This window comes from Camelus ferus, chromosome 2 (assembly GCF_009834535.1).
Source record: "Camelus ferus isolate YT-003-E chromosome 2, BCGSAC_Cfer_1.0, whole genome shotgun sequence".
NCBI classification, from domain to species: domain Eukaryota; kingdom Metazoa; phylum Chordata; class Mammalia; order Artiodactyla; family Camelidae; genus Camelus; species Camelus ferus.
Genome location: NC_045697.1, coordinates 42,614,138 through 42,627,133, shown reverse-complemented (window position 1 = coordinate 42,627,133; position 12,996 = coordinate 42,614,138). Strand labels below are relative to the sequence as shown.

At 34.4% G+C, this 12,996-nt stretch overlaps 1 protein-coding gene across 5 annotated transcripts in view; it reads right to left on the bottom strand.

The window, feature by feature from the left end:
* WDFY3 (WD repeat and FYVE domain containing 3) overlaps positions 1 to 12,996 on the bottom strand; it is a 242,775-nt gene that overhangs the window by 109,660 nt on the left and 120,119 nt on the right. For all 5 annotated transcript variants that reach the window (XM_032498818.1, XM_032498840.1, XM_032498836.1 and 2 more), the window contains 4 exons: positions 8,016 to 8,483; positions 6,995 to 7,096; positions 4,255 to 4,448; positions 530 to 987 (listed from right to left, as the gene is read on the bottom strand). In XM_032498818.1, coding sequence (XP_032354709.1) covers positions 530 to 987; positions 4,255 to 4,448; positions 6,995 to 7,096; positions 8,016 to 8,483 — 1,222 coding nt within the window. The remainder of the gene's footprint in view (positions 1 to 529; positions 988 to 4,254; positions 4,449 to 6,994; positions 7,097 to 8,015; positions 8,484 to 12,996) is intronic.

Genomic DNA, 12,996 nt, shown 5'->3' with positions numbered 1-12,996 from the left:
TCAATGCCTAGCACAGTAACTTGGCACACAGTAGGTTTTCGTTAAGCACTTGTTTAATGAAGGAATGAGTAAATTAATACGAGGGACTCTTACACTGTCAACGTCTCCCAGGAAGCTGTATCATTTTTTGAGCATTATAAAATGTTGAGAATGATTATGAACGTTGAGACTATAACATCTGTCTGAAAATACGTATAACCATAACCACGTGCTCCCATTGATAACTAATATCAGTAAGTCTGGATGTATCTGACGGTCTTGAGAATAAAGAGGAAAGTAAATTTCATAGAAACTGTTCCATTAAGTGCAACGGGAGCTTAACTAACCTTGGTTTTACAAATAATACACAGATGTCCATGTTGAAAAACACAGAATCAGAGCAATAGTAATATTCACAAATAAAGCGACAGATAAGTAAGAGAGAATTCATTTGTTTTCATTTTCTTTTAAGTTAATTTATAATTCAAGCCTTAATACTGAAGTCATACATTGTATACCTTTCAATTCAGAGCACAGAGCAGAGCCATACCTGTCAAAAGAATCTGTGGCTACTTTGTAGAGATAAATAAAGAGTTTACTGCAGTGCTGTAAAGTGGGTGACACTGAGTCCACTGAGATTACGTCTTCCTCTAAAAGTCTTTGAAATGGCTGTGTATTTGAAGGGAAGACATTCATGGGGCTTATTTTTCTTAGGTCTGAGAAGCAGCCAAGAAATCGAACGGCATCTGCCAACTTCTCATACTGAATCTCTGTTTTGAAGAAATGAGAGTTGGCTGGCTCATAGCGCATTGCTGCAGTCAGTGTGCAGAACACAGTGTGGAGAAGTTCAAACACTTGATTCTGGTTCACTTTCTCCCAGCCATTCTTGGGTGGCGAGCTCAAAGATCTTTCCATAGCAACAAGCAAGGATGTAATGTACACAAATCCTCCAACTTTCCTGAAAACTGTTCTTGAACGATGGCTTTCTCGAAGGACTGACAGGAGGGCCTATGGGGGACAAAAAAACAATGCAAACAAAAACAGACTTACAATTCAGATTTAAAAAAAAAAACAAAAAAACCCATACATCAATGTCAAAGAGGAATTCTACTCTGTGAATATCTGATGTGTGTATTTTTTGTCATTTACCCAATAAGCAGTCCTATGAAGCATGGCAAATATTTTGCTAATTAAAAAACGCCATATTAAAAGCAGAAGATAATTGTAGGAAACACTACCACATACTTCTTTTGATAGAAAAAGGCTATATCCAAATCCTGGCTGAAAAGCTTCCTATGTATTTGATGGATAATGATATCAATGAATTTTTAAATGAGGAAAATACATATTCTAGTGTAATTTTACACACTCTTTAAACATGAAAACTTACAATTAATTGCGTGTGTATATAAACTGATTTATTCTAGAAAGGATCAGAGATGACCCGGAAGCCTTAAGTATTTATATTCATATAAAGTGACCATATCCTGGTGCTTTGTAAAGAGGAGTCACTTCAGAGGACTTATTAACAAACATTCTCTCTTGCAAAGTGAACTGTAGCTGGAGGGCTGAAAGCATGCTCTTGCCAAAAATAGCTTGTCAGCGCTAAGAAGTAACACCTGAAGGCCAAACAGGTAAAATAATCTTTTATAACTATTAGTTATTTTCTGAACTGTTATACTTTTAACTTAGTTTATTATTAAAAATAACAAATTATAAAACTATCTAACATTTTATGGAGCACTTACCATATATTAGGTACTTCTTTAAATGCTTTAATACATTAATTTATCTAATCCTCTCAATAATTCTATACGTTGGGCACTATCATTATCCACACTTTGTAGAAGAAAAATTGAGACCCAATGTGGTGAAGTAACTTGCCCAAGACTGTACAGCTTATACACAATGGCAGAGACAGGATTTAGAGCCAGGCAGTCAGATGTCCCTACTCATGCACTGAACCATGAAACTATCCTGCCCCAAACAGCAATCTGAAATCTGCAGATACACAGGCTCCTTGCCCCCGTTTCAGCAACTGAGACACCATGAGAATCTAGTATTACTTAAGACACAATTTGTAATCTTCCCAGTCATTACATTTGAAAACACCATTAAAATACTTCACACATTTCTAATGTTACTTATGAAATGGAAAGGCTAAATATTAATATTATCTTTCTGAAATATACTACTTCAGAAATTGTAAAGATTTCATTGTACATACCAATATCTGATTATTTTAAAAAGCAGGAAATATGCCATCTGTATATGTAAATACAATTTTGAAATACAGTATATTCCTTCCATTTTTCTGCAACCAATCAATTTCCATTTTGTTTCCATATCTTCTCTAATAAACTGTACTTATGCTTACAATATCAACCTATAACACAAGACTTCATAACTTTTTGTTCTTTTTAAACATCTTATAACCTAATCTGGTGTTTAAATGCAAGGGCTAGAGTCAGAATGCTTGAGCTGAAATTCTGACTCCAACGTTAAAAAGGATTTTACCACAATTACTTAACCTTTCTGTGCCAGAGTTTCCGTTATGTAAAACCTAGACAACAACAATGACTTACGTCTCAGGAAATGCATGTAAAACCCTTAGCAGAGTGCCTATCACCATCACCATCTTCAAAAACACACTGGGGAAAAACAGGACGAGTACTATTTATACATGAGGAAGCATGAGTTAAGAGTTAATCTGTACAAAGGCATGTTGCTAGACAGAATCATGACAGGAGCTAGAAAAACCAGCACTTACTAACCCTCAGTCAGGTCGTACTCTGTACTACGTGCTTCTGGATAAGTCCACCTGCTACCACCTCAAAACTGGCACTTTGGCATTATCTAGGCATTCTCTCCACATGTGAAACTTTAAATACCATAAATAAATTTATATCCTACTTGAAATCAATAATTAATGATAATGTAGTGAACACCAAATTTACAAGGAGAAATAGATGCTATGTGGTAAATTAGACAAAAATCATCAGCTGTAATTACCTACATTTACATAAATATAATGCTTACAATTCAAATTTATGCATCAGCAGAATTATAGAATTTCAGGCTTGTGCACAAATAACAACAAATTAAGTTACACAGGTCTGTGTTTGAGTCAACTGAAGGAAGGCAGTGAAAAGCAATTCCAAATGTAGTAAAAATGGAAACTGAGATTGGGATCCCAAATCCTCCTTGGTGCCTTCCAACACTACTTCATGCCCTCAAAACAGTGGAACGCTGGAGCCAGCTCGAACTAGTCATGAGAGCCAACTGTTATATTTTGAGACTTTTGCGTGCCAGTTGTTAAAACATAAGCCTAAGTAAAAATTAAGTCCTATAAGTTTAAAACTAAATTATTTTAAAAATGAAAGTAATAAATAAAACTCATTACTTCTTAGTTATTTTCTATATTATCCTATTATCAGTGCTCTTGAGATAGTACACAATGGAGTGCTACTGTACATCTCCTCAATCCACGTTCAGTAACACATCAGCTGCCTGAAGTAGGTCACAGTGGGAGTACTGACACCATGGATATCAGTAAATGCAGCCCATCAGGACCCCCCTCTTGTCTTCCTCCAGTCTCACAGTCATTTACCAGAACAACACTGCCTTAAAATTACAGGTCAGCCCATTACCTCTTGTTGGCTTTATCTACCAACATTTTACAAATTCAATTACAAAGATATCAAGAAAAGAGGAAAATACATGTTTAAAAAGTTGGCAACCTTAACCACTTTCAAAGGCACTTTTCCCCCCAACAATCCTTTCAAATATACAAATGCTCCCCAATATTGACACACATGTAGATTTCCTTTTGTCTAACAGATATATTGGGGTCAGATTAATCTTGCTTTTAAATGAAAACACATATTCAAACTGTCATTACATTCAAAACAGGATGAAATATACAACAGCATAAAGAAAAGAATGCAAACTTTTCATTATTGATAACAAATTGAGTAAAGCAAAAGCTACTAAAGAAATATATGATTCCAGAAGTCAGCTGTACTTCCTGTCATGTCTGGCAGGAATGGGGTGAGGGTCCTAGGAGAGGAAGTCAGACGGAAAAGAGTCAGTTGATGCCCAGCGGGCCTTGGAGGCCAGGTTAAAGCCATTGACTTTTCTTCTGCTATTATTATTTTGACATAATTTTAGACTTGAAGAAAAATTGCAAGAATAGTTCATAATAGTTCTTAGTCATTTAAAGATAGCTACAGATTTTATCAGTAAAAGTAAAAACAGCACACTTATCAAACTTACTCTTAAAATGTCAGTCTTCAGCTGCAATTCTGTTGGGGGAGCTGAATGCATCAACCCCAGGAGAGTGCCCATGTCATCGTCCCCGTTCGGGGAGAGCACCAACTGTTGGATAATCATCAGGGCATGCTGCCGACACTGAGGGTATCTCACTATATTATGCACGCATCTTGCACCTCCAAATTCTCGAAAAATTCCTTGAAGGAGGGAGAAAAAAGAACAACATGGGCTAACTCAAGACATTCTGAGACAGGCCAGACGAATTAAAATCTGATCTTTCTGCAGAAAGAGTAACTCAAAAGAATGCACATTGAAAACTACCCAACTATTTCACCTTTTAAATTACAATACAAAATTGCACTGTGGGATGTCAGTAAAGGCGTATACAAATTTTTCTCTAGATTTTCTTGATGCTGGGATGCCCTGATATGTTCATCATGTCCAAATTCTCCAAAGCGAGAACATTCAGAAATTCCATAGGTAGATACCAGAGACCAATATTTTTCTGTAGGGGCTTTAATGAACAATATGTGAAATCAATTTAGTGAAAGGCTTTCAGATGAACAATATCCCAGATAAATGTTTTTAAACTGAACAAGGCTTCCAAAATAGTGGCAAGAAAAGAATGGAGTAAGTGATTCCACGATGAAAAAATTTACAAGGAACCAAACTTTTCAGTTGGTAGAGCACACTAACAAAGACAAACTCTGTGACAGAAAGCATCAGACATTGTCCTGTTCCAAAGGCTTCATATAGATTGATTTATTTAATCCTCATCCCCTCCTGTAGAGATGAGCACATGAGATGTACCGATTTGAGTAACGTGGCCACGGTCAGTCACACAGGCAGCAAGCAGCCAGGCAGGTTTTATGCCTGCATAGCCCCATTCTACAGCCTGTGCTCCTGACCACGAATGACACTTCTCACATCACATACTGTCCCCAAGTATTAAAAATATATGGACCAAGTGATCTAAGTTAGCAATCAGTATTTTCTCCAAAGTAATCGTTCTGTCCTTTATGCCTTTAGAGTACCTTGCATATGCCATTACTGCAACAGTTTACATCAAACAGTCTTAATATTATGTGTTTATATGTTTGGTCCCCCATTAAAATTGGATTTCCCTCTGATTTGTGTTTCAGTAAATGTTTCCTGAATGAATAAATGTCAGTGTATTTTGAGGCAGTGGCCACTGTTCTATTTAGTGAGTTTCTATTTACTAACTTTATATGAGAATTATATAACCTTGAAGTGAGTGTGAGTCATGTGCTAAGGTTTAGCACATGGAAGGCCATGTTTACTTACTTCCTGGTTGCCAGGTAGTGCCCATTAGATAATCATAATGGCTAAGGGTTTTTGACTACTATGAGCAAAGCACTATTTTATGTGCCTGAGACTACACAAGTAATAACATCTTTCCTAACAAGGAAAAGATAGTCGATAAGAAAAGAACTCTGAAAATGTCTGGTACTCTGGGAGATGGATTAAGTGACTTCTGGTCTTACAGAGTAAGCTCTCCACTCTCCTACATCAGTAGAACTGTTCAGTCTCTTCCTGTGTAACTCTATGTCATGTCATATCAAAAGCTAATTTGCCAAGTAAATTCTTGTTAGTATATCCTTATTATGTTTCTGACTATCTCAGCCAACTAAACCTCGTTAGTGGAAATAAGGAGATTATGATACTACAGATAAACTGTTAATATCACCCCCATTAAACTTCATCATACCTATTGTTTGACTTATCTACCAAATTCATTCAACTCTGTCTTGGCATTTGCCAAAACTGTATTTCAATAATTATTTATACAACTACCTGTCTACATCTTTCCTCAGCAGGTTGTAATTCCTTTGGGGCAAGAATTATTTTTCATCTTCAACACCAAGCCTGGTGTCTGGGACACACAAAATATTTTAAATATGTTGCATATTGAGTTCCTCTGTATTCAGGCAAATAAATGTGCATGCATTTGTGTGTTTGCTAGCTTGTTCATTTGTTCATTTGTTCATCCATCCATTCATTCTTGGCTTCCCATAACACTTAAAATACAATTCAAGTTCCTTAGCATGGCCTAAAAAGCTCTATATGATCTGAACCCAGCTGCTCATCTGAGCTCACCTTTCAAGTTGTATTGACATTGTTGACTGAGAGGTTTTTGACATTGCTAAAATATTAAGTAATTTTTTTTTAAACCAAGAGTGATAGTTCATAAATATAGTTGGACTGTCTATTAATGACAGGTAGAAAAGGACTGAAGAGAAGGTGAGATTAAAGATAAAGTAAAAGTTTAATGAATCCATTTCACCTGGGAGAGGCAAATTTTATTAGAGAATCATTTTTCAGTATTTCCCAAACGTTGTAACATTATAATACTCTAACTTAAATTACTAAATAATTAAGAAAATCATCATGTGAAGCAAATGTTTCAGAAAACATTTAAATAAGCAAAGTTATTCGACAGAGTCAGCACTATATAAGTAAAAAAATAGAATACTTCAAATACAAGGCACACTATAAAAAGCAATAAAATATAAGAATATATTTTGAAGTAATAACGTTATATATTTTGTCATTCATAAATTTAAAGTCAAAAGTATTGCATTTCTAGAGATATGAGAGTACCATTATCAAATTAATAGCTTTTTCTTTAACTAACAGGAGCATCTCAGGAGCAAGAATCATTAGAGAAGACATAACAGAGGTAATAACCTCTAAAAGCATTTGCTAGAAGCTTTTCTATTACCTGCATTTGTGTTTGATCCTTGGAGAAGCACTGTCAAGGTCTCCATAACCAACAAAGCCAGATGTTTTTGGTCTTCAATTGAACTATTATTTTTTGAGTCTCCTAAGAGAAAGAATAAAAGGTCCGTATCACAAAAGTTACAAGCTTATTTTTTTCCTGGATTCAGTTTTGTTTTAATAATTACAAAAAATTTCCTTAATATTCCCTAAAACAATTGATATAATACAACCTTTAAAAATGATACACATATCTACCAACTACCAAAAGTAAAGTCAAAATCAACGTTTACAAATTTTATTTTGGAGTGGCTAGAAAGCTATAGATATCTAACAACTATTAGAAAGGAAAATGTCAATCAAAGTAAAGTGTATCCTTCTCATTCTCACAGGGGCTTTGCTAATCAAGGAGGTCAAAAGGAGAATGCTAGATTCTAAGGCACCAAGAAGAAAGAAAAGTTTATGGATAATGCTATCTATTCAACTTGTATTAACCCATTCAACACATTTAATACTAAGTGCCAGATACTACTATGCTTTTATCAGATTTATCAGAAAGGATGAAAAACACCAAATTTAAGGTATCTAATGATAATACATATGTGTATAAATAATATCACTAAGAAGATATATTTATTTGCGCTCCATAATTAACAAAAACATTTTGAGACTGACACACCCTAATTGTTTCCAGAAGCTTTTTAAATTCCCTCTTAGAAATAGAAAGTAGTAGGCACTAGTCATGTGGATCATAAATGTTTTCCTCAGTTTTTACCTTAAATTCTCATCCACCAAAACATATTTCTATCCCCTGACCTCCTGTCCCGGCCCCCATTGCCTTTCCCTAATTCCCTAATAGAGGCTGAATGAACAAGTTAATTCTAAGAAATATTCACAAGGATTTCACAATAATGCACATTACTAAGTAATTCAAATCAATAATCAAATGAAAGGCAAAACATGAACAAAACACTCTGTCCAAACCCCTCTGTCAAATAAAAGTAAAATTATGGAAAATGCTTTACCTTGTTCATTTAGTGCCTGAGTTGGATCCTTCAAGAGGGCAGCATATTTGTGCAAAAGGTTTACCATGACCTCCAGAAGGCCCACCTCCCTGAACACATCTTTAAATATGTAGTCATGTCGTGTAAACTTAAGAAGTGTTTTCATTGCAATAATGCTACAGTGATAAGAGGAGCTAGATTTTAAAAGGATGCTAACACTAATAAGTTCTTTACAAGGGATATAATTTAAGCTAAAAACGACAAACTCCAGCATCTCGAAGTATTTGTTTTGTACTTCCGGGAGTTTTGAAATCTTTTCTGCAAACTGTGACAGTGTGTGCTGTGACTCGAGGATGAAATAATTGGCATTGTCGGCCATGTAGATATTTGTGATGGCATCAAGAATGATTTGGGCAAGGAAGTTGGTTTTTGCTTTTAAAAATGCGTTCTGAAGAACAGCAAAGGCGTGGACGTTTCTCACACTGTGACCTAAAACAGAAAACAAGAACACAAAAGTAGGTGCTATGTGATATTTTATTCATGGCAAACTTGGTCTATTTAAACAGATCATGAATTGTGACATTTATCAACTATTTGAGAACACATCCTGTTTTCACAAAAGGTCTTCTTTTTCTTCATCAGTTTCAGTCATTTAATTAAAAATAAAGAACAAAACTGATCAAGCTTTTAATGCAGCTTTATGAATATTCTGATTCAAGAATTGTATATATTGAAACATTACATGTTTTAGAAACAATAAAGGGTATTACATAGGCCTATGCTTCAGAGTTTGGAAATGTGCAGGACTGTCGCTTTTTATTATCTGTAAGATTGATCTTGACTATAAGACCAGTGACCTCTCAATCTGAAATGACTTCGAGGCTGAAGAGGTAACAGGCCTGAAAGCAGCAAGAATGGAACCAGGAAAACACGAGGAGAAAAAACTTCTCTAAGTTCCAGCTGTCCCATTTTAATTACTAGAATTTTCATAAATTTTAATTTGGAAATTTATTTTGTTTTCAAGTTAAAAGTGCAATTTCTTTACAGATGCATTTGTTAAAACAGGTTATGGCCAGTTACTAGCTATATTTATAAATATCTGATTTTTGAACACACAAACTGGACAAAACAAAAATCTGTATACACTGGCTCTTGGGAGGCAAATTAGTGACAATAATTATAAAGATATTAACACAGAAAGTATTTGAGGCAAATGAAAACAAGCATCTACCTATAAAAATTGTCACCAGGTTCACAACCATTAGGAGTACAGGCATTTGCAGGAGTGACCAAAAAATAGAGCCTTACAGAATAAGCTGGATTTTAGGAAGGATAAATACAGAACTAGGAAAAATATTAAATGGGTTAGAAAGACTGGTTAGAAATTCTGGCTTGTACATTATCTGAAAAATGCCAAGATTTTAAAAAATCTTCAGTCTATATACGATTTCAACTTTCTGTTCGTTTATAACATATAAATTTATTCCATGTGTGACACATGCCAAATCTTTACTTCCAGTTACTTATTAATAGTATGCTTGTTCTTTCTGAGGACATCTCTACTTTTTATTACCTGCAGGTAATCAAAGAACAAGCTTAGATAGACTGATGAACATACAAATGTGAAAGACTGACTACACATGACAAGGTTAAAGAATAACTCTAATCAATAACTTGCATCTTTCAACTAAGTGACGATACCAATTCTCACCATAAAGGAGTTAAAAAGAGCTGAATTTAGGGCAACATGGAAAAATTGACATTTTCCCAAGTTTCATCTTTATTATCTGGTTTTAAGTAATGTCACTGACAAAAGATAAGACATATTAACAAGCAACCCCAAGAACAAATTATCCACCACAAAGAGCTGAATCAAACACAATGTGTACAAATACACACACAATTAAAAGCCAGTAGAATGTGGTAATCCTTGCAAATAAAGGTAACACTAGAACGGTCAATAGAACATTTGGCTGTCAGTAATTTCTTTTTACTTACAGCAATGAATCTGCTCTGAGTCATCCTGAATCCCCCTTGTTATCCAATTCATCAAGAGGCCGTTAGCAAATAGTTAAAGTAAGCTGATCACAGTAAATGACCGAGGAACATCAAGACTAACTGGTCTCCATGACCAGCTTCAAGAGCAGAGCATTTTAACCAAATGAATAACCAGTCTTATACTGCGCGTAAAATTCAATCATTTCCTGTGACTAATTCAGAAAAAGATATTTTCTGTTTGTAATATTATTTCCAAATTTAGTACACCTTATATACAATGAAGCTAAACAGAATCTAGTAATTTGGACTTCTGTCAGGAAAAAGTATCTAAAAGAATGGCTGAGTTGTAATAATATCAAAATTAGCAGCATATGCATTTGAAGTGCATTGTAAGTGCTGGTATTATCAGGAGTAGTTATTGAGGACTGTCATTGCCATTCAGTTCCTACAATGTTCAATTGGAAAGGGAGAATAATAATTAAACCTAAAGGATAATTAAAAGACTGCATGCCATACACACACACACACACACACACACACACACACACATATATATGACAGGAATACTGATACTTAATGCTCTAATATTTTAAGTAAACAGATGTACCCTGTATAAGTATCAAAATTTGTATTAACTGACTTTCATTTGTTTAGCACAGAAATAACTAAAAGAAATGAGGGTAAAGTGAGGAAATTATTCTAAAAGATGACAATCACGATCCCATTACTCTCAAGACCATAAAAGCAGAAAGAAAAGAATTATTCTAAGGTTTAGAAGAATAAACACATACACAACAAAGAACAGAGCTTTCTTATTTTCAGAATTCCACGCAACACTGCAGAGAATGGCCCTGAGGAGTACAGAGGAACAGAAAGGTGAACAGTTACAAAGACACCTATGGTAATAATCCAGGTGAGTGATCTACAGAGCCTCAACCAAGTGGCAGTAGGGCTAGTAAAGGAGGGAGGAGCCAATAAATGTTTAGGAAGCGTAAGACAGAAAATAATAAATGAATTACACATGTGAGTGACCAGTTGGAATGGAGGCTGACTATAAACAACCTGCAGTGTTACACCCCTGCAAGTCTGCTGAACGTCAGGCCTGGACACATCTGCATCCAGAATAAAGGGAACCAGAACAGATAAAGGGCTCTTCAAAGTAAGCCCATGAGGAACAACACTTCAGTCAGTAGCATGAACAAAAATACAAAAAAAGAAAAACACATTATCTTTTTATATTGGTTAAAGTTTTATGAGAATTAATGTGCTACAAGAAAATGTTTATAAAGGTGAAGTCACAGAAGAGTTCTGAAAAAGACAGGTATGGTCTTTTCTTATGAAGAGGTACATTCTCTATTAAAAATACATGAAAAACACTCCCTGTGTTTAGCGAATAAATTTGGAAGCAATGGAGAGCTATGAATTACGGAGTACCACCTTGCAAAGATGTTTGTAGAACAGTTAAGGTAAAGAATCACTATGGAGTTGCTATTAAACAGAAGGATTGCTACATTTTTCTTTAACTTCCTTCTTTAGAAAAATCTCCCTACTAGTGAGGATACAAAGTTTTATAAAAGCTTTTGCTATATAACACAGAAACAGAAGTCATTTTTCAAGCTTTAACATATACAGATACATACATTTACCAGCTTCACTTAACTCAGTTTACTTTTTATTTTAAATTTTATATTTCTGTGCTGTTTCACTTGATCTAAAATCAGCAGTAAAAATAAGGTAGGTAAACTATATCTATGTATACAACAACATGAGGTAAATATATTCATGTTTTCCCTTTTAAATGTAATTATCAATGAATGGGTAAAAATTCCTTGATAACAATAATTTCCTTTTCATAGATGTTGAAAGGGAAACCAGTGAAGTCAAAGAAAATGTTTCCCAAAGTACCCTGAACAAATAATTGACAAAAAGTAAAATAAAGACTGTCAAATATATCAGACATATACAGCTTTAACTTATAAACAGTCCAGACCAAAGAGTTAAAATCTGTAGAGGACTCTCACTGCCTCGTTCTATCAGTGCTAAACACAGCATCATCACAACTGTATTTCCTAATCTCCATTCCTGTACAATAGTCCATCATCTTTTGCATTTCTATACACAAGCAAGAAGCAATCCAAAACAGATTAAGAAAACAATTTTATTCACTAACAGTATCAAAAAGAATAAAATACTTAAGGACAAATTTAACAAAGGAACTGAAAGTTCTATACAATGGACATTATTAAAACATTTTTGAGAGAAAATAGTAGGACCTAAGTAAATGGAACTCATGAATTGGAGGATTCAATATTGTTACGATGTCAATTCTCCCCAAACTGATCTACAGGTTCAGTGTACTTCCACTCAGTATCTCAGCAGGATTTTTTTGTTTTCAATGATTGACATGAAGATTATTAAATTTATACAGAAGTTCCAAGGACCTAGAATATCCAAAATAGTTTTGAAAAGGAAGAACAAAATTGGACAACTTAAATGACTATTTCAAGACTTACTTTAAAGATAAAGTAATCAAGACCATGTAGTATTGGTTTAAAGTTAGACACATTAATTAATGAAGTATAACTGCAAAGAGTCTCAGATACACGGTTACACATGGTGTTTTCAACAAAGGGCTCTAGCACATGTGGATATCCATATTGGAAAGAAAAACCCAACAAACTTTACTTTCTACTATATACAAAAATTAACTTAAACTATATCGTAGAACTTACTGTAAGAGTTAAGATATAAAACTGCTAGAAGAAAACAAGAGAAGATCTTAGTGAATTGGGGTTAAGTAAGATTTCTTCAATATGGGCCAAAACCCACAAAATACTTTAAAAGTGATAAACTGGACTTCATCAAAATTAAAAACTTATGTTCTTCAACAGATACTACCAAGAAAAGAAGAGGCACATCAAGACTAGGAGAATACATTTACAAAATGTATACATATCTTACAAAGGACTTATGTAGAATAGTGAAAGAACTCTTAAAATTCCAA